Source organism: Vigna unguiculata, chromosome 2 (assembly GCF_004118075.2).
Source record: "Vigna unguiculata cultivar IT97K-499-35 chromosome 2, ASM411807v1, whole genome shotgun sequence".
Classification (NCBI taxonomy): Eukaryota; Viridiplantae; Streptophyta; class Magnoliopsida; order Fabales; family Fabaceae; genus Vigna; species Vigna unguiculata.
Window position 1 is genome coordinate 26336359 of NC_040280.1, and position 20671 is coordinate 26357029.

The following is a 20671-nucleotide window of genomic DNA, read 5'->3' on the forward strand; positions in this document are numbered from 1 at the left end:
ATTATGATTAGATTAGATTGTTTATTAGTGTAACATATCCATTCGTAAATTGCACTAGACATTTATTATCCTTAATGTAAAGTAAGAGACTATTACTTTATACATGAGTTGTCAGAGGGTGCAGTGATTACTAATAATGGATTAAGATTATACACCTAGGATCCACGTCATTGATTAGGATTGAGATTTATAGCTACCACATACGAAAAGACCCAGAAAATTGACTCAAATGAAAACAAACATTCAACCCTGCTTAGCCTAAAGATTGCTACTTTTTGATTTGTTCTTGTGAGATTGCTTTCGAAGCTGGAAGAAAGCATAAGATTTGGTGTTCCTTCCATTCTCTGCTCATTCCATTCAACCCCATTTGAGATACAGCAATGGCAGAAGATTTAGAATCAGTGGGAGTTGTATCAGAGAGGGGTAGATCGTGGAAAGCTCATACGAGCATGACACTGTCGATGGCATTCTATGGTGGCTACCATGTAATCACAAAAGTGGCCCTTAATGATGGGGTCAACCAACTAGTTTTCTGCTTCTACAGGGATTTCCTTGCCTTCACTATTCTTGCTACTCTCGCTTTTTTTCTTGAAAGGCATGATCTTTTTCCCCTTCTCCTTCAACTGTTACTGATTATGCTGTGTTGGGAGATAAAGAATCCGATTGGCATGTTATGAGAGAGTGTAAAACTTTTCTCCACAATCTCAAAATAAATTGATTTTCATTTTCTTATAGAAAGTATTTGAAGAAACAGGGTTCGGAAATTTCTGATTTGTTAACTGTGTAAAAATTCCTTACACTGAGAGGACAGTTAACAATAAAAGTGTTTTTTTTTTTTTTTTTACCTTTTTACCTTCACATTTAGACATGAATAATTGCTCGTTGGCATCTTGACTCAACTTTTACTGATTGATAGAAATTTGGACAATTTTTTAGAATTCTTTGTACCTTAAACACCTTTGCACCTTCGTTCATGTTCTGATTTTCGCAGTAGCATGTTGGTAATTGTTAAAGATGTATTGTATGTTTTTATCCAAAGGGCTAGGCTTTTGGAAATAGTTGATTCATGAATACTACTTATTGGAGCAATTATGACCAAAGGGTTTATGGTAAGATCTTGCACCCCTCATTTTTCTAATTAATTGTTTAATTTCAGCACAAATTGCGTGATAGGACATGCTAGAGTAGTAATTTAAAATCATTCTTGAGTTTCCATCTCATGCTAGAGATGTATATGTATGATTAAAGGTTAAAATAGGTGAAATTGACTTTTAATGTCAATCACACAGAATCTTGCTCTCAAACACACCTAGTTGGTTCATGATACTAATTTTATGAAAATGTACTCTGTAGAATACTGATACCTTTTTCCTTCTGCTAATTTAGATCATTCTTGGTATTTACCTGTGCCAATTGGCTTATATTTGTTTGAGGTTCATAATCATCATCCAAAAATTGTAGAAATGTTCTACTTATACTTGTCTACTGATAATGGTTCCAGGGACCTGTCTTATGATGATCTGTTTTTGTGCATTTAACTGAATACACAGTCAAATTTTAGAAGTGAAATTTTAACCTGAAACTTTTTTTGTGTGCTGTCTTATGAGTTGTGTTGTGATAGTACTTTCTTTATTTCTGATATATGAGTATCCTAATTGTACTTTTTTACCATACTGGCTGTAGACGAACTAGACCACCCCTTACCAAGAAGCTATTGATGTCATTCTTAATTCTTGGATTCACCGGGTAAGAATTCTTGCTATATTCACTTATTTCTTATTTTTCTGATATATGAATGGTATATATAGTGTTTTGTTGCACCATAATATATATATTTTTTTTCTCCATGATTCATGATCAGGGTATTTGGCAACCAGCTTTTGTTTCTTCTTGGTTTAAGTTATACTAATCCAACTTATGCTGCTGCTGTACAGCCAACAATTCCAGTGTTTACATTTATGTTTACTCTGATGATGGGGTCAGTTTCCCTCTTATCCATTTCTTCTCAGTATTCAAATGTCTATATCAATATATAAAATTTATTTATTGATCATTTTAGCAAAGAAATTTGTAGACTCATGAAATTGTTCACAGAGTCCAGAACACAGAATAACGTATGCTTAACAAACTCAATCTTGCAGCATAGAAAAACTGAACTTGCTCAGATATGAAGGTTGGGCAAAGGCTGGAGGAACTCTTATCTGTGTTTCAGGAGCCATATTTATGGTTTTCTATCGTGGTCCAGCTGTGATAGGGGGTAACGAAATGGATCAAGTTACACAAATTAAACCAAGTGGCAACAGTTCTCGTTTTGCTATTGATATTGGATTAGATAGCTTTCAGCTTGGGGTTGTGTTCTTGATAGGGAACTGCATCTGCATGGCTGCTTATCTAGCCCTTCAGGTTTCTTTTTGTTACATTCATCAAAGCTGTCACATGTTTCTTTCAATTCTTTGCATTAAACCAATCATTTTGTACTTTCTATCAGATGAATTTACTTATTGCTAGAAACACCAATCTTTAACATCACTTAGTTTGTGAACTGATTTATTGTGATCTTTGGTTATTTTACTTGGGAGAGTGTTGGCCCCTTTAAGTTATTGCCATTAATTATTTTCAGGCACCATTATTGAAAAAGTATCCTGCAAATCTATCTGTCACGGCATATTCATTCTTCTTTGGAGTTGCACTGTTGGTGATTGCATCATTTTTCATGGTTAACGAGTCAACTGAATGGATTTTGACACGATCAGAGATACTAGCTGTTGCATATGCTGTGAGTCACTGGAATTTCAATTCAATTTTCCTTCTCATGAACTCTTATTAGTAATTTCCGATCCTTTGGTCCAATTCTGCTGTGATGTTCATGTTCAAAAATTTGTTCTAGCTGGTGAAGCATGGTTGTTAAATGGAGGGAAAAAATGACTTGCAGTGTAGCACAGAAGTCTAAGATCACATCAATGTGTTACTGAAAGTTGTATTTAAGTAATATGACACTGGATATAAACTACTGAAGTTAAACAAGGAATGATTTTTATTTTAAGGGATGAAAAGATTGAAAGTCTTTAATGTTGAGTTCCTACATAGTTTTTAATTGATTCACCTTCTAATGGATTATTTGATGCTTTATTAACATGCACAAACTTGTTCAGGGAACTATTGCATCTGCTCTTAACTATGGAATCATTTCATGGAGCACTAAGATCTTGGGGCCAGCTTTGGTTTCCCTATACAATCCTCTTCAACCTGCATTTTCTGCAATCCTTTCCCAAATTTTCCTTGGCACTCCAATTTACCTGGGAAGGTATAGCTCTCCTTCCACTTCAACATATTTGATGCATTCTTTTCTAACTACTCATGAATTTTAAAGGGTAATACTTAAAACAAGAAAGAGTATAAAGAATACTTTTTTTAGGAGCTTACTTTTTGTTCTTGTTCTTGTTTTTTGATCCATGTCATGATGATAGCATCATAGGGGGAACTTTCATCGTTACTGGTCTATATTTAGTTACTTGGGCATCTTATAGAGAAAAACAAGAAACTTATGATGGAGTTACTCCAAATGGCTCTTGGATCTCTGAACCACTTCTTCATGAAAAAGGTGAATGCCAGAGTGGTCACACTCAGGGTCCTCCAGCGTAAACATCAAAGCCAAACTCAGCAAATTCATTATTCATCAGCAATGCTTTGTGGAAAGTTTTCTCATGATTCTTGAATTTGTTTTTGTTATCCTTTTAAATGGTATGCTTGTTTTTTATATAGTAAATGTGAAATGTTGTTTGAGGACAAACTGTGAATGTGAAATGTAATATGATGTTTATATCTTCCCAATTTCTATGTCCTGTTAAATTTAACTGTCGACAGTTCTGAGATAACTCTTCGTTACAGTGTAAAAGTAATTGAATGTTTTGTTCTGTTTCATCGGCTTTAATTAGCCTTTCATTTGCTGGGTAGAAAAGGAGTCCAGATTCTCAACTAATTCTTTTAATAGTATTCTCTGCTGAACATTAAAAATACATTATATTGATATTTTAATATATTTTAAAACGTCAAAATTATTGATAATCGATGTATTACAAGAACACAATAAAGGAACAGCAACAAAAATCCAACAGAAAATTTCGTAGGAAAGTAAGAGAGATGAAAGTATAAAAGATGAATAGAAGACAAATTTGCCTTATTTTTAATATTTTTAAATATTTTTGCACTATATTGTGTATTGTAACTCTACTTTATATTTTAAGTTATGTCTATTTAAAAATAATTTATTTTAACTTTAAATATAAATCTTATAAGATATGGCACAAAATCAATAATGAATGCACAAAAATTGGATTTCTGGAGATTCTATTTACACTTTTCTTTTTTCTTTTCAGACTCTGACTTCATTTTACATTTCTAAAATTACTTCTCAAAATGCAAAGAATAATTTAAAAAATAATTTTTAAAAGAAAGAGGGTAAAGAAAAAAGGTGAGAGATAGAATAGAATTGGCTTTATATTGTAAAGCTATTTGCAAATATGAGCTGAATTTCAGGTTGGATCAAAATAAATAATCAAATTTTCCCTTTTAAGTCTCTACCTATGATTAATATACAACTTAATTCCAATTTTGTCAAATATTAGACTTAGATTATAAATATCTTCCTTAAATGAAAAGATTATGAGTATGTTAATGTAATACTAAGATCCAAAATAACAAATTAATTAATGTTATAGCATTAATAATCTGATCAAATAAAAAGTAACCTACAAATAATTTTGATCTATCAATATAACTTCTCATTAAATTCTAGACCCCTCATTTATAATCATTCAATGTACACTTAAGTTATCTATATCTATGTATTAATATAATTTTCTAAAATTCCACATTTAATTCAGATTTAAAAACTTATTCTGGATTACTATTACCGATTACAAATCCCTAACATATAAATTACAGATTTTCTTATAAGTTAAAAAACTTTAATTTTTCAATTTATGTTTTACAACCATTTATATATATTCTAATTTGACCTTATCATCGTTTAGTGTGAGACTTTCACAGTAATCATACGATCATAAAGCACATTTATCTCATCTCCTTAACCTGTTATGTATTTAATACTAGGATATTTGCGGTCACAATCTGCTCTTATATATCTTTCATTACATACTCATAAACGTCATTGTCATAATCATAGTGCATATTTAAAGAGTAACCTCTACTAAAAAAATCCATAATTTTTTGTCAATTTTGTTTTAAAAAAAATTTTGTAGAAAATATTTACATATTGTCATGAATAAAAAAATAATTGCAAGAAATTTCTACTAACTTTTTGTAAAATATTTTGTATAAAATACTTTTTAAAAAAAAAACTTTTAAATTTTATAATTTTGTAGGAAATAATTACCCACAAAAAGAATTACTTGCTAATTAAATTTTTTAGAAAAAATCTTTTCTTACAATACTTTTTAACAAATTTGTAAGAAAAATAGCATATAATATGAAAATTTTCAATAATGATCATATCCACAAAGAACCAAAATATAAATTGCATACTATATACAACACTAGTACATGATACAAGAAGATGATGCATTTGATCATCTCAATCTCACACATATCATCTAGTAAGGAAAATCTTCCCCACTTCACTCATCATATTATCATTTGAGTAACACTAAAAATTTGGATTCTTTGTTGGTTTTTTTTGTGTTGTTGCTCTAATGTGACTTCAAAATATCTTGATGGTCACGGATTTTGAAATTTTAAAATATATTAAAAAAATGTTTAAAATACCAACATAGTGTATGCTTAGTGCTCAGCATAGGACAACACTAAAAAACTCAATAAAAAATCTGGACTCGTAACCCGTGGTAGATCTTGCTCAATATTTGTGAGGAAGCCAAGATATACTTAATTATGGATATATCAGATTATTGAACTCATTATTAAATTAATAATTGAATCAATATTAAAATTTTCAGTTATATATTATTTTCAATGTAAATAATCATATTTTCAGCAAGAAATTCATTATCCGTTTTATTTTGCAATCTTGTTGTGATAATTTTCATTGTAAAAATTATCTTTCTATTATAGCTGTGAAAACAAGAAAAGTTAAAATAAGACGAGACAAATTAAAGAATCAATTTGTGATTGACTTTCTCCTATTTTTTGTCAAAGATTGATTTTTTCTATTTTCTTCCTCACAATGGTTTCCATTTCATCACTTCTAAATAATTAATTTCTTATTTTATTTCTTCATTAATATACTTATGTTTAAAAAAAAGACTAAAAGATAATTTATCATAATCTAAATAAAAATTGCAATATTAATAAAAAAAATATGATAATCAAATCACAATTAAAAACCAGTTATGAAAAAACACTTGGTGCATTACTTTTTCTTTTATATTTATAAAATTGAATATATGAAATGCTCGTAAGATAAAAATTAATATTAATTACTACACTAATATTTTATTATCAATTGAGAAAAAAAATTACATTTTTTCTTCAATAATGTATGAAAGCGTACAAAAAATGTGAGCACAAAATAATGAATTTGTGTTCAATTTTTTTTTCTTCATAAACAAAAGAAAAAAAAAACAAGTAAAAACCTAAAGTGAGTAGAAACTCAAAAATAGTGAGAGAGAAAATAAAAAATATTTCAATAAATTTATTTATTTATTATTAAATTTAATGTTATACTTTATTATTTATTAGTGTATTTTATAAAATAAATAAAAAGATATCTATTTTAATTTTTATTGATTTTCAATATATACTTTTATTATTTAAAATTTTCAAAAAAATCAAATTTCTTATATATAATTAAAAAAACAATTTTCATATAAAAAATAAAAAAATTTAAAAAAAAAAATTGGGAGGCAACGTGCTCCCGTTGTTCCTTCAATGGTCCGCTATTGCTGGTAACACTAGTTCCATAGGAGAAAAAAAATAAATATCATATCTCTTGCTTAAATGACCCTTGTTGATATCTTTGAAAGAAATAAATAATTCAACCTCTGTCATTTAAATTTAATGCTTGAAAGATGTTATTGTGAATTTTTTAAGTCAAAAGAGGTTCAATTTGTATATATTACACACTCTTAAGTGTTTATATGAGAAAATACTCCATACACTTTCAAAATAGATAAGAAAAAAAGGGAATCTTATGTTGTTATATCCTACCCTGTGTTGCAAGATGTCATCTAAGTATAACCTTTGTATAAATTTGTCATTCTTTATCTATTTTACTTATATAACCAATTACTAAAAATCTTGTTTTATTCAATACCACATATGAAAAAGGCATTGCTGTTTTTATAAATAATAGGATGACTCAAAAAACAAGAATTATACATTTAAAACTAGTTTAATTTTATCTTAATTTAAGATATTTCTCGTAAATTTTATTGATATATTTTATTATTAACTATAGTAAATGGCAAAGATCAAAAGCAACAGTACGAAAATTATATAAAGGTAAAAGTAACAATTTGGAATTTGGTATAATTAGTTGCAACGTACCCACCCAAATTAGTTAATTTGCACCAATGTGGTCCATTCCGTTAAGTTTTCAGAAACGCCGTTAACAAATCAGTGATGTGGCATTGCAGAACGGATACGTGTCGATGAAAATAATTGTACAGTGGCAATTTGTGGATAACGTGTCATGCCCTATTTGAATTGATTGTCCCCATTCAGAAAGCCCTAATTTCCCATTCCCATCTTCATCTTCTTCTTCATTTTTCGCCGGAAAGCTGATTTGTTGCAGGGGTAAGGTGGCGAGTGAAGTGGGAAATGTCGCATGGTTTTAGCCATTCGTGGTCGTCTTGTTCGTGTGGGTCACATAACCACAGCGTTTCTTCTCCTGGTTCTGTATCTGGGTCGTGGGTGGAATACCACATCTCCTTCACATTGGCATAACCCATCTCCTTCAGAATACCCAAAACACCATTAAATTAAACCACGCACAACATTCAACCACTAACCCTAAACTCCAACAACAAATAATGCAATCAACGACAAAAACAAATGGTTTGTGCACCTGCAATCCCAAATAGCTGCCAATTTGATGTCAATTACACCTTCAATTTTGTCCACAACGCATGAAATGATCCAAATTTCGTAAACCCTAACTCCAGAAAACCCCTATTCTATTCTGTTCCCAATTCGTGCCTTTTTTTCTTTTCAATTTTCTCTTATGTTGCACTGTTCCACATCACACACTACTCTCGTGCCACGTCATAATATTTTTTTCTCACTTAACTGGTCAACTCAGTCAAACGTTATCTTATTTAAAGGAGTTAACGAAAAGGGACCACATTGATGCAAATTAACTAATTTGGGTAATAAGTAGATGCAAAATTAAAAGCGAATATCATTTAGACACATTGAGACGAAACTGGATACCTTGCAACTAATCTTACAGAAACATTAAAACTAAAATATACACATTTATTGTGTCTCGAAACGAATTTAAATGAATCTTTTGCAACTTTTTGCAATAATATCATCTTTATCTTATGTATAAAAAAACGGCACATCCATGGTACGATTAAAAGTCGTAAAGACACGCGCATATATATACGCTGGGTAGAGTGTCCTCCACATATTACTTGTCTTTCATTCTTTGACGATTTGTTTTGCTTTCTCTGTCTTTCTTGCTGAGATTGAGATTCTGTAATGGCAGAAGAAGCTACACAATCTATGGCAGCAGTATCAGTGATCGGTGACACGTGGAAGGCTCATTTGTGCATGCCACTTGTGCCACTATTCTATGGTGGCTACACTGTAATCACCAAAGTGGCCCTTAATGTTGGAGTCAACCAATTAGTTTTCTGCTTCTACAGAGATTTCCTTGCTTTCACTGTTCTTGCTCCCCTTGCTTTCTTCCATGAAAGGTTTGCCCTTTTCTCATCCCTCTTTCATACATAGGGGAAAAATTTATATATTCATCAATTCATAAAAAAGACAAAAAGGAACAAAAAGGGAAAGTAAAAAAGTTAGCTTTTTAACAAAAAGACATAAAAAAGGTAGTTTTTTTTCTAAATTTGACAATAAAACAGTAAGAATGTTATGCTGATATATTTCATACCATACTGTTCTATAGACGGACTAGACCACCCATTACCAAGAGGCTACTGCTATCATTCTTCTTTCTTGGATTGACTGGGTATGATTTCTTGCTATATGCACTTGTTTCCCTTTCTCCTGATATATATATGAGAGGGATAGCGTTTTATTGATGCATAATTTGTATTTTTTTTTTCTTCATGATTCATTGTCAGGGTGTTTGGTAACCAGCTCTTGTTTCTTATTGGTTTAAAATACACTAATCCAACTTATGCTGCTGCTGTACAGCCAAGCGTTCCAGTCTTTACATTTCTGTTTTCTGTAATCATGGGGTAAGTTTCACCCTTATCTAATTCTTCTTGTGTATGTTATTGTGTGTATTAATATATAAAATTTGTTCATTGATCATTCATTCATCTTTTTACTAGAACACATACACTAATGCACAAGCATATTATAATACAGAAATTTTATGTTCATGAATTTGCATGTTCAAGCACTTCAGGCCAAAATTGATGTGTCACTCAGTAAACTCATTCTTGCAGCATAGAAAGACTGAACTTGCTCAGATATGAAGGTGTGGTAAAGGTTGGAGGAACTCTTATCTGTGTTTTAGGTGCTGTATTGCTGGTTTTTTTTCGTGGTTCAGCTGTGATAGGAGATGAGGAAATAGAGCATGTTGCAGGTGATACACTAAGCTCTAGAGGCCAAGCAGAGTCTTCTGGTTTGTTAATCAATGGTTTAGTGGTTCTTGGATTTGACCATTTTCAAGTTGGGGTTATGTTCTTGATAGGGAACTGCATCTGCATGGCTGCTTTTCTAACTATTCAGGTGTTTAATTCTTTGTAACACTTTTGCTTAGTCTGTTTAGTCTCACTTCACCAGTTGTGTATAGTCTTATACTTGGTCTTTTCAGACTTTGATAGCTTAATCTGATTAGTTGTAGCTTATATCTGTGAGATTGTCATTTGCCATTTTCAGGCACCATTATTAAAAGTGTATCCTGCAAATCTATCTGTCACAGCATATTCATTCTTCTTCGGATTTGTATTGGTGGCGATTGCATCATTATTCATGGTTAATGAGTCAAGTGACTGGATTTTGACGCAATCAGAAATAGTAGCTGTTATATATGCCGTGAGTCATTAGAATTTTAAATCAATCTACAATATCATGAACTCTTATTAGTATCATATTTGGTCGACTACTTTCTCCTATCTAGTTCTGTCTTGCTAACTTGAACAAACATGATAAGATAAGAATCACGTCAGCCACTTAACAATTACATAATCATTTAACAGAACGGAATTGAACTGATAAAAGAATTTATTAGAAATTTAATTGAAAGTTATTAAACTTTTTCGGTAACTTAAAACATACTTAAGATTTTGGGGCCAGCTTTGGTTGCGCTTTACACTCCACTTCACCCTTTATTTTCTTCCCTCCTGTCCCAAATTTTCCTTGGCACTCCAATTTACTTGGGAAGGTATAACTCTCCAACCACTTCAACATATTGATGCATTATTTTTCTAACTTCACCGTGTGTTAGGAATAGTTTAAGTGTGAGTCAAAAGTTCTACAATAGATAGAATAGACAAAGTTAAACATTATATAAGAATAAAGACCCATAATATTATTGCCTTAAGGTTTTGAGGTAAAAGTGATGTCAAATATCTTATATGTGCAAAAACAATGTCATATATATATAAAAAACTCACAATCTTTCAATGACTATAACCATAAGTTACAACTCTTTGATTTTCAAATATATAATTGTTTCATATTGTCCACGACAAAAAATTATATGAAATATGTTTGGTCTGAATGTGAAATTTTAATATATTTCTACTTTTAAATTTCATTTATGTATAAATATATATTTTTAATTTAATTGTGTTAATTTGTTTTTTACAGGTAAATAATGTTTTAAATTAACATTTAAATTAAAACGTGTCAAACAGCTTAAATAATTTAAAATTTTTAAATATTTTTTAACATGGTAAGAAAAATTTAATACTACTAGATCAAGAAGACTATGTATTCAATTTTAAAGTGTCAAAATTTTTAGAATAAAGAAAAATATTAATTTTCAATTAAATTTTACAAATTAAAAAAATATTTAACCTTAATTATTTTTACTATTGATTAATTTTCCTCTTCTTTTATTGATTTAATAGTATTTTTTGCCTATGTTTTCATTTAATTATTTTTTAGTTAATAAAATTCTTATACTTTTCTAGAAAGAGTCAATTTAATCGAGGATGACTCAAAAGTTCATTAGACCTAAAGTAAAATTACAAAATGAGACTTTTCATTTAAAATTTATTTTCAACTTTTTTTTATGCAAAATTATTTATTAAATTGTCATAATTAATTTCATTTAATATTTTTTTTTTCAATAAGTAAGAAAGCTAATCCATTTAATTTTTTCTTGAAACATTGTTGATCTTAGAGATGTCAATGGGGCGGGTAGAGTACGGGTAGTAGCTCCTCCCGTACCCTACCCGCTGGATAAATATTTGCCCTGTACTCGTACTCATATTCATCGGGTATCCGCCTATTTTTTTCATATCCGCGGGTATCCACGGGTACCCGCGGGTATTTACAAAAATATTTTAAAAAAATAAATATTTAACTATAATTAGTGCTTGAATCAACAAGTCCACCTTCTCCGAGTAATTCTTGAAAAACAAACAAAAAAAAATCACTAACAATTTATATTGTAGTTTATTTTTGAATAAAATATTAAAGAAATTACTAACTTCATCAATGTCCACATCTTGCAACATTGTATAAAGTTTCATGTTGTCCAATTTTAATCTAGAAGAGCTTGAAAACATAAGAAGTTCATTAAAAATTTCTAACAATCACTTGATAAAATATTTAAGTAAAAGTGTTAATTTCATTATCTTCCATGTTGGTCCATAACTAGTTTTGGAGACACATCAATGCCTCCACAATATCTAGAAGTAATCTACTCTGATGTGGGATAAGAATCCGACCACCATTGCTGAATGAAGACTCAAAATGTTTTTTATTTATATATATATATATATATATATATATATATATATATATATATTATGAATTAAAGTTTAGCGGGTACGGGTATCCACAAGTACGAATACTATGATACCCGTACCCACCCCGTTAACATACGGGTATCAAAAATACCCGTACCCGCGGGTAGCGGATATCCATTTTTAATATTCGTTTCCTACCCGTTGCAGGTTTTATTCGCGAGTACGATTTTTTTGACATCCCTAGTTGATCTTAAATAAGTTTTTATTATTTTTATATTTGAAAAACTCATTTTGCATGAAACAAATGATGCTGGAATTGTTAACATTATTCTATAAGCTATATATACATTTGTACAATCTGGTGACTTTAATTTTTTAACACTAAATAAAAAAACGTAAATATCTTCATATGTTTTAAATTGTTCAAATCTACTTTCAAGTGTGGTAATTGTTTTATCTACAATATACAAAAGGTAATCAATTATAGATTATTATTAAAGAGAATTTACAATTTCATTCTCAATGTTTTCATCAAATTGTTTCTTTCTATGTCTAATTCGTTTTTTTCACGAAACTTGGATTTTTCTCGACTCAATAATAAGTTTTTTCCTCTAAACTTGAATTTTTTTATAGAAAATCCAACTTTGAATTATGCTCTAATTAATCTAATATCCACAAAAAAATTAACACTTAATCTAATTAATAGTTTTGTAAAAAAATTCCAGTTTATAGTCTCGAAACCCGTAAATCAAAAAGTACTGAAAAACAAAATTTGACAAAAGAAACACATTTCTAATTTTAGTACAAATCCAAAACAGAATAAGAAAAACATCAACAAAAAAAGAAAAAAATATATACTAACCAGAAATGAGGATGAAAAAATTGGTACACACGAACGACATGAAATGTAATATGCCAAAACCATATAAAAATGATTCTTAGAAGAAAAAAAAGTAAGAAGAAGCTAAGAAAAGTCCCCTAGAGATAAAAAATATAAAAAAAGAAAATAAAATTCATACTGATTATAAGAAATAAAGATAACTAATCATTCTTTATCTTGTAAATACAATTATAATTTACCAAATGGAGGTTTTAACTCATTAATTATCATTTTTAATACTAATAAAAACTAACAGATAATAATAATATTTTAATTAAATTTTATTCTCAAACATAAATTTATAATTAATTTAGTAAAACTATATTAATAATAAAATTCTTCTGAGACTTTTTCTTAAATATAAATTTATAATTAATTTAATAGAAATATATTAGTAAAAAAATTAATTTTTTTTAAACATAATCTAATAATTAATTTCATAGAAAAATATTAATAGTAAAAAAAAATCTTTATCTAGAGGCCTAAAATTAAGTATTTTACTTAATTTATCTTTAAACCGATACTATAATCTTGTAGATTATCTTTACATTCTATTAGACCATGATAAACTAAAATATATTAATAAAATCATTACACTTTTTATCTGTTTAATGTCCAATTTCAGCGGTAAAATGTGAGAAATGATATTAATGATGATATAATGGAAAGAATTTTTTAAATGATACAGGAACCATGTTCGATCAAATAAATATAGAAAAATATAGGATTATTATAAATAAATAAATAAAAAAAATGCTATTAAACATTGGATTTTTTTTTTCAATTTATTGATCAGCTTAATCTTAGAAACACAATAACTAGTTAAAAAAGATTTAAGAGAAAAGAAACAAATTGATGAAAACTAAATACATATAAAAATGAAGTCATCCGTTAATGACACAAATCATCAACTAGTATATTTAGATGAAAATAAAATAGTATTTTCAACATTCAATGGAACAAATATATATATATATATATATATATATATATATATATATATATATATATATATATATAAACTTTTATAGGACAAACGAAAATACACAAATTCATAACGTATTTGAAACTTAATACTTAATAATGAAGAAAAAAAACAACAAAAGAATCATGATGATGAATTGATTTGAATTTAACAAAAGAAAAATTCTGATAAATTAAGTTATTTTTATAAATATGATAATTTTGTGTCTCTAATGCTCAAGCTCGTATTCTGTAATTTAAAACTGCTTTTTGATAAATTTATCCAAATAAAAGCTGGTTTTTTTTTATTATAATTTAATTGTCCTAAATGACTGAATTTTGTGTTTGTCTAATGTATAGCTTGGCTAATAGGAAGGCGAAGAAGCCAAAAACGAGTAGACACTAATAGTAATAGTAATAATAATATACAGTAATTACGCGTTATTGACCTTTCGGCTCCTTTTTAGTTTTGGTATGAACACTGAGACATGTCACTGATTTAGGACTATGATTGCACAAGAAAAGAGTAGAAAAATTAATGAATGACTTTTGGGGTTGGAGGGAAAAGGAAAATCACAACACAAAACTCAACTCAAAAACTGTGATCTCAAGTGAAGTATTATTCATTGCCACTCCCCTCCATCACATTCATCTTTTGACATTCTCTGAGGTATTTACAATTTTTCATATTTTTATTTCTTCATGAAAAAACAAACAAAAAATGGTAAATAGTGAAGCTTGTTCATTCATGGATTTCACATCAAAATGCAGTCACAAACATGTGCATTTTAATTTTTCTTTTCAACTTCATTGTTTATTGGACTCTTGAGTTTGTAGTTGGCACAAATGCTATATACCTGTTAGTTCCCAATTTTAGCTGTTAAAGATGTGATTCTTTTTATTGCTGAAGCCTTCATTGTTGAGGCTTTGCTTATGCAAGGGATGAAGCTTGGAAGGTGGCTCACAAGTGTTTTGTTCCTCATTGTTGCCACAGTGAACAATGCAGTAGGTAAATCACAATTTCACTTTTTTGTATTTTATGGTTTGCTTGCTGATCTATTAAACCTTCTGATTTTGCACAAGTTTTGATATTTCAAGAAATTTGACAAATTTGGTAAAACCTCCTAAAACCTTGATGTTGCTGCCAAAATCGAGTTTTTTGAATGTGTTTTTTAAAACCTACTTTTTTACATGAATTTTGATATATGAATTGTACTGTTTTCTGCATAATGTAGGTGCATTTGTGGGGGTAAACATTGGCACTGGTGTTACTGATCTTCCATCTGCTTCAAATCTGGTTGCTATTCTGAAAGCACATCAAATTACACACGTGCGTCTGTATGATGCCAATGAGCACATGCTACAAGCACTTTCAAAAACTGGAATTGAAGTAATTGTCAGTGTCACAGATGAAGAGATTCTAGGCATTGGAAAATCTGCATCAGTTGCTGCAGCATGGATTAGTAACAATGTGGCTGCATACATGCCATTTACTAATATCACAGCAATATCAGTAGGTAGTGAGGTTCTCACCTCAGTCCCAAAAGTTGCATCTGTTCTTGTTCCTGCCATGAACCATCTGCACAAAGCACTTGTTGCTTCAAACCTTAACTTTAGGGTTAAGATTTCAACGCCACAGTCCATGGATATAATTTCCAGGCCTTTTCCTCCTTCCACGGCCACCTTTAACTCCTCATGGAACTCCACAATCTACCAGCTCCTTCAGTTTTTGCAGAACACAAATTCCTCTTACATGTTAAATGCCTACCCTTATTATGGATACACTAAAGGAGATGGCATTTTCCCTATTGAATATGCTCTGTTCAGACCCCTTTCTCCAGTGAAGCAAATTGTTGACCCAAACACACTGTTCCATTACAATAGCATGTTTGAGGCTATGGTGGATGCCACCTATTATGCCATAGAAGCCTTTAATTTCAATAATATACCAATTATTATCACAGAAACTGGTTGGCCTAGTTTTGGTGCAGTAAATGAACCAGATGCTACTGAAAAGAATGCTGAGACCTACAATAATAATTTAATTCTGAGAGTACTTAATGGTTCAGGACCCCCTAGTCAGCCAAAGATAGCCCTTAATACCTACCTATATGAGTTATTTAATGAAGACAAGAGAAAAGGGCCTGTATCAGAAAAGAATTGGGGTGTTTTTTATGCTAATGGAAGTAGTGTTTATCCCTTGAGTTTTAGTGGTTCCAACCTGAGTAATGGAAATTCTCTAGGATCGTTTTGTGTGGCTAAAGATGATTCTGACACTGACAAATTGCAAGCTGGCTTGAGCTGGGCTTGTGGACAAGGCCAAGCTAACTGTGTTGCTATCCAACCAGGAAGACCATGCTATTCCCCCAATAACGTCAAAAGCCATGCTTCTTATGCTTATAATGATTATTATCAGAAAATGCATAATGCTGGTGGCACTTGTGACTTTGATGGTACAGCAACAACAACAACTGAGGATCCTAGTAAGTCCATGATCCTTATGATTCTTACTTTTCTTTTCTCACACTTTTAAGTTAATTCTCTCTACTGTCAAAACATATATAACCAAGGTTTTGAGTTGCGATTTAGGATTGTACAAAATTGCAGCCACAATTGGGTATACAATGCAGTTTTGGACTGTGATTTATAAGTTCGCTCATAGAATAGCTTTCTTATTGCAATCTGAAGATGATAACTCTTTCAAAAATTAATCCAGCAAGACTGCAAAAGTATCATGATTTGAAGTTTGTATTTGGTTCTTTTAACTACTGCATAAGAGTGAATCAATTATTGATGGATATTTTTGCTGCATTGCAGGTTATGGGTCCTGTATATATGCGGGAAGGTATGTTTTTCAATTATGAATTGAATCTTACAAGTATTTATGTTTTTCAAACCTGATCTTGTATTGAATTGAATATTTTGATGACAGTGCTAACTCGAGCATTGGTGGAAGAAGTTCATCTTCTACAGCAATTGGACTTGGACCTATAAGTCCTGTTGGAGTTGGAGCTGGTTTGAACCTGCAAGTGTCCACCTTTCAGTATTTGATATCGTCTATTAGTGTTCTTTCTGCTTTAATGATGTCATGACCAAAAGAGCCTCCAGTTTTAGATTGCAACTTTATACTGTTTTTGGTTCATATTTATGGTTCAGGTCTCCCCGCTACATGCCACTTTGTATGGTGTATTTGGGATCATTCTTGGTAGGTAGTTGCAGAAATTTAGTGCTTTAGCTGGAGAATACAAATGATTCGAGATATACCATTGCCAAAAATGTAATCAATTTATTAGTAGTGACTAATGTCATTTCAACTGACCTTTTTGCACGATATTAAAAGCTATACGTGAGTGATGCTCTCGCTAATCTCAATTGAACCTACGCATTTCTAACCAAATGGCAAAACGAGCCGAGATTAAATAAACACATGTTACTCATATCCAGGGGAATTGAATTAGACCTCAAAGGTTAATAATCAAACCGATACAGCACAGAACAGTTAGCAAGAAAATGCAAGATTTGTAAAAGATAACACGAAAATGCACCATTTGATAAATATACAAAAGTGTATACAAACAACTACAATGGAAAATCCACCAAAATTGATTTTAATGGTGGACAGAATTCAAGTTTAACTGCAGCAATTATACTATACAGGCTGTCATTTCATCATTGTTTGTAATATAAATATTATTTGGAAGTTGATTTGGGTCAGACCGAGTCATCAGATTCCTCAGAATCACTCCTGTCAGGCTCCCCTGCATTCGTATGATTCTCTGGAACATCATGTTTCGGTGCAGGCTTAGGTGCAGCTTTTTTATTACCACCTCGAGCATTCTCCTCGACTTCTTGTTCAGCGGCTTCTGCATGTGAATCTCAGTCAAGGAAATAACCAAAGTGAAGACTGTTTCCACAATCAAGAAGGCAACAAACTAGATTTTGTCATTGATGCAAACATAGACTCTTGTTATCCCATGAACCCCGTGTCTATAAACGAGGAAAACAATAAAAGGGTGGTAAGAAAATAAGCAATAATAATCTCAATAACTATCCATTATTTTAATAAAAAAAATTGAAAGCGAAATCATAGATTAAGGATTAAAAAATGAAAACAACACTCATTTGCTGTTTGAGGCAACAAAGACGTTTAAGGATATCAAGATTTTCAGCTGTTCCTCGAGCCATGATTTTGAGGAGATCTTTCTCAACACGGGACACAAGCTCAGGCTGGAAAATGAAACATTAACAAAAATGTTAATATGAGATCATATACACATACATATACATATATGGAGGAAGAGAGGCATGTATGTCAATGTTTGTTATGTGAGTGAATATAAATACATTAAGATCTGGCTCCCTGCGAAATCTACGCTTGCGAGCATCTCTCATGGGCGGGGTGAGGCCATGCCTGTACTCAATTACATCTGGAGCAGCATCACCGGATTCCCGAACCATAATCATCTGTTAGTTGAACTCATGAAAAAATCAGATACAGTTATTAAGTTACATAAATCAAAGATGTGATTAGGAATGAATGAATTGTTTGATTAATGATGTATAACTGACCTGACCAATATCAGCTGTCTTAATCAAAGAGTTATCATCATATGACTTGTAGGATTCAACAACACAGGGAAGGTCCAATAGAGAAGCTGGGAAGTGTTCATTCCCAATCATAAACGTACCACTTCTTCCATCCTCACTAAATGACAAATCTAATGACTTGTCTTCAGATGAAGAAGGATCAGTTTCATTTAAAAGCCGCTCTATCCGCTCTGCCACATTCGGTGGAACTCTAAGTATGAATTGCTCCTCCATAACTATAAACAATAGGCCATGTTTCAAAACATTATCATGTAAAATGACTTGATTTAAAAAACACATAATAGAGTTGAAATGATTTAGAAATCAAATCCCATGTTTTGAAATTTAAAAAAAAAAAAAGAGATTTAGGAAATAATTCTTGTGTTGTTATTAGATAAAATAGACTTGATTTCCTTTCTGTATGTTTCACTTTCACCACTTTAATACAAAGTTATTAACTCGTTGAGTGAAACAATAAAGGAAATTAAATTATCACAACACAAAATACCAACCCTTTCAAAAGGGATTTGTTTCTGTTCCTCCACCCTGAACTCTATAATTAATCACAAAACTTCAAAGTAAAATTACACAGAGAGTGTTAACCTATAGAGTGAAAAGATAATTGAACAGTGCAGTTTTGACACAACCACAAACCAATGGGGGAGCTAACTCGTACACAGAGAAGCAAAACATCAAATTTTTAGGCTTACATAAAATCGGGTTCAAAAATTAGCATACAAAAGACGAAGGAACAATAATTGAATAGAAAGCACTGCAGTCACATTTGTAAATCAAATCTGCAAAGAAAAAAATGAGGAAGGAAGCAACATTACCTAATCGGGCAGTGAATGGAGTTCCTTCGTTGCAGAGGCGAAGTATGACAGAATCAGGGGGCAACACTGTAATTCCTTCGTTGCAGAGGCGAAGTATGACAGAATCAGGGGGTTGCGCGGTTCGGGTTGGGAAAAAATTGAAGTGTGCAAACCCTAGAAAGGGTAGAGGAGGAAAACGCGAAGACGCAGGGAGGCGACGTGGTGGATGTCACGGTGGAGGAGAAACGCGTGCAGGGAGCACCAATTTCGAGCGAGAGAGAAACTGGGCAGTGGATGGAGAATGGAATGGAACTGTGTGCGGGAGGAGAGCACCAAAATTAAAACACAAGAGCTACACTGCACGCTGCACGTGTTGTTTTAGAGTAACTTAAACGGGATGCGGGCCGGCCCATTTTGGCTCGCGGGCCGGTCCGACGGGCCAATAGATTTGACGAATCGAATTGTTTTGGATTGATGAGTTAATATTTTTGACTCGACCCATATTTTTCTTGTCAGGTTGACGAGTCGACCCGTGGAATCTGACCCATTTTGACATCCTGACCATAATGCATCTATAACGAAACCATATGATATAAAAATATAATCCAACGCCTTGACACTATCATTGACTGCATAAAGTTTATTTTTTGCATTGTCATCTCATTCCAAACTATCATATATACATAAAAGCTTGTTGGTTTTATAAAAATTAACCAAAAATGAGTTCTGTTCTGACTGGTTAAAATGGAAGAATTTAAAGCTTAATAAAATTTCATATCTAGTTGAACTAAATGGTTCCACCTTTTCTATTTCATAGCAGTGTGACATTATTGTACTTAGAAGCTTATTCTGATTTTTTGATCCATGTGATGACAGCATCATAGGGTGATTTTCAATCGTTGCGTGTCTCTATGCAGTTACTTGGGGTTAGGGATGGCAATTAGGGCCTGGTCCGCGGGTCCGGTCCACAGGCCCACATAAAAAACGCGGGGCGCGCCAGAATAATGAGCCTGCAGGTCCGGGTGGGCTCAGCCCGCGGCCCGTACGGGCTAGCCCGCGGTCCGCGCGGGCCAGCCCGCATAAAATTAAAAAAAAGAAAAAAAACTTTTACTTGTGTATATTAATTACTTCTTTTATGGACTTTTGCATTAACATTTCAAATTCTTGTATAACTGGAAAAGACAAGTATTATATAATTCTTAATGTGCTAAAATTTAAAGAATATATTGTGTATGTCATAGTATGAATATGATGAAAATGTTGAATTATCAATTTATCATCTAATTCCCCAAAGTCTTTACTTAATTTTGTGAACTTTTTGAAGTTTCCCAATTTTT

General features: G+C 31.4%; 4 protein-coding genes across 7 annotated transcripts; 3 read left to right on the forward strand and 1 right to left on the reverse strand.

Annotated features, from left to right (window-relative positions):
• Positions 1–197: 197 nt before the first annotated feature.
• Positions 198–3854, forward strand: LOC114173673 (WAT1-related protein At4g19185-like). 2 transcript variants are annotated; one of them, XM_028058189.1, is made up of 7 exons: positions 198–595; positions 1684–1746; positions 1862–1978; positions 2142–2403; positions 2621–2776; positions 3153–3304; positions 3468–3854. In XM_028058189.1, exons 1-7 carry the CDS (start codon positions 381–383, stop codon positions 3640–3642), a joined length of 1140 nt encoding a protein of 379 aa, XP_027913990.1. In that variant the 5' UTR covers positions 198–380; the 3' UTR covers positions 3643–3854. The 2 variants fall into 2 exon arrangements, with proteins under 2 accessions (XP_027913990.1, XP_027913991.1); XM_028058190.1 differs by having other exon boundaries at positions 326–1109.
• A 4731-nt stretch (positions 3855–8585) lies between these two features.
• Positions 8586–10115, forward strand: LOC114173908 (WAT1-related protein At4g19185-like). 2 transcript variants are annotated; one of them, XM_028058580.1, is made up of 4 exons: positions 8586–8897; positions 9107–9169; positions 9285–9401; positions 9575–9664. In XM_028058580.1, the coding sequence occupies exons 1-4, from the start codon at positions 8680–8682 to the stop codon at positions 9642–9644; spliced, it is 468 nt and encodes a 155-aa protein (XP_027914381.1). In that variant the 5' UTR covers positions 8586–8679; the 3' UTR covers positions 9645–9664. The 2 variants fall into 2 exon arrangements, with proteins under 2 accessions (XP_027914381.1, XP_027914380.1); XM_028058579.1 differs by having other exon boundaries at positions 8598–8897; positions 9615–10115.
• Positions 10116–14435: 4320 nt separating this feature from the next.
• Positions 14436–17253, forward strand: LOC114173907 (glucan endo-1,3-beta-glucosidase 4-like). Of its 2 annotated transcripts, none has more exons than XM_028058577.1 (5): positions 14436–14605; positions 14846–14944; positions 15171–16418; positions 16753–16780; positions 16868–17253. In XM_028058577.1, exons 2-5 carry the CDS (start codon positions 14869–14871, stop codon positions 17025–17027), a joined length of 1512 nt encoding a protein of 503 aa, XP_027914378.1. In that variant the 5' UTR covers positions 14436–14605; positions 14846–14868; the 3' UTR covers positions 17028–17253. The 2 variants fall into 2 exon arrangements, with proteins under 2 accessions (XP_027914378.1, XP_027914379.1); XM_028058578.1 differs by having other exon boundaries at positions 14449–14605; positions 14876–14944.
• A 204-nt stretch (positions 17254–17457) lies between these two features.
• LOC114173909 (transcription initiation factor TFIID subunit 7-like) lies at positions 17458–19682 on the reverse strand. Its single transcript, XM_028058581.1, has 5 exons — positions 19356–19682; positions 18505–18758; positions 18280–18399; positions 18093–18162; positions 17458–17804 (listed from the first exon to the last, which is right to left on the reverse strand). The coding sequence occupies exons 2-5, from the start codon at positions 18754–18756 to the stop codon at positions 17647–17649; spliced, it is 600 nt and encodes a 199-aa protein (XP_027914382.1). The 5' UTR covers positions 18757–18758; positions 19356–19682; the 3' UTR covers positions 17458–17646.
• Between the last annotated feature and the right edge of the window lie 989 nt (positions 19683–20671).

Coding starts and splice junctions, on each gene's coding strand:
- LOC114173907 (XM_028058577.1), top strand. CDS start 14,869: ATGCAAGGGATGAAGCTTGGAAGGTGGCTCACAAGTGTTTTGTTCCTC. Junction 16,419..16,752: donor AACAACAACTGAGGATCCTA/GTAAGTCCATGA, acceptor GCTGCATTGCAG/GTTATGGGTCCTGTATATAT. Junction 16,781..16,867: donor TCCTGTATATATGCGGGAAG/GTATGTTTTTCA, acceptor TTTTGATGACAG/TGCTAACTCGAGCATTGGTG.
- LOC114173908 (XM_028058579.1), top strand. CDS start 8,680: ATGGCAGAAGAAGCTACACAATCTATGGCAGCAGTATCAGTGATCGGT. Junction 8,898..9,106: donor CTTGCTTTCTTCCATGAAAG/GTTTGCCCTTTT, acceptor ACTGTTCTATAG/ACGGACTAGACCACCCATTA. Junction 9,402..9,614: donor CTGTTTTCTGTAATCATGGG/GTAAGTTTCACC, acceptor TCATTCTTGCAG/CATAGAAAGACTGAACTTGC.
- LOC114173673 (XM_028058189.1), top strand. CDS start 381: ATGGCAGAAGATTTAGAATCAGTGGGAGTTGTATCAGAGAGGGGTAGA. Junction 596..1,683: donor CTCGCTTTTTTTCTTGAAAG/GCATGATCTTTT, acceptor TACTGGCTGTAG/ACGAACTAGACCACCCCTTA. Junction 2,404..2,620: donor CTGCTTATCTAGCCCTTCAG/GTTTCTTTTTGT, acceptor AATTATTTTCAG/GCACCATTATTGAAAAAGTA.
- LOC114173909 (XM_028058581.1), bottom strand. CDS start 18,756: ATGGAGGAGCAATTCATACTTAGAGTTCCACCGAATGTGGCAGAGCGG. Junction 18,400..18,504: donor AGACAGCTGATATTGGTCAG/GTCAGTTATACA, acceptor TTCAACTAACAG/ATGATTATGGTTCGGGAATC. Junction 17,805..18,092: donor AGGAACAGCTGAAAATCTTG/ATATCCTTAAAC, acceptor ACTGAGATTCAC/ATGCAGAAGCCGCTGAACAA.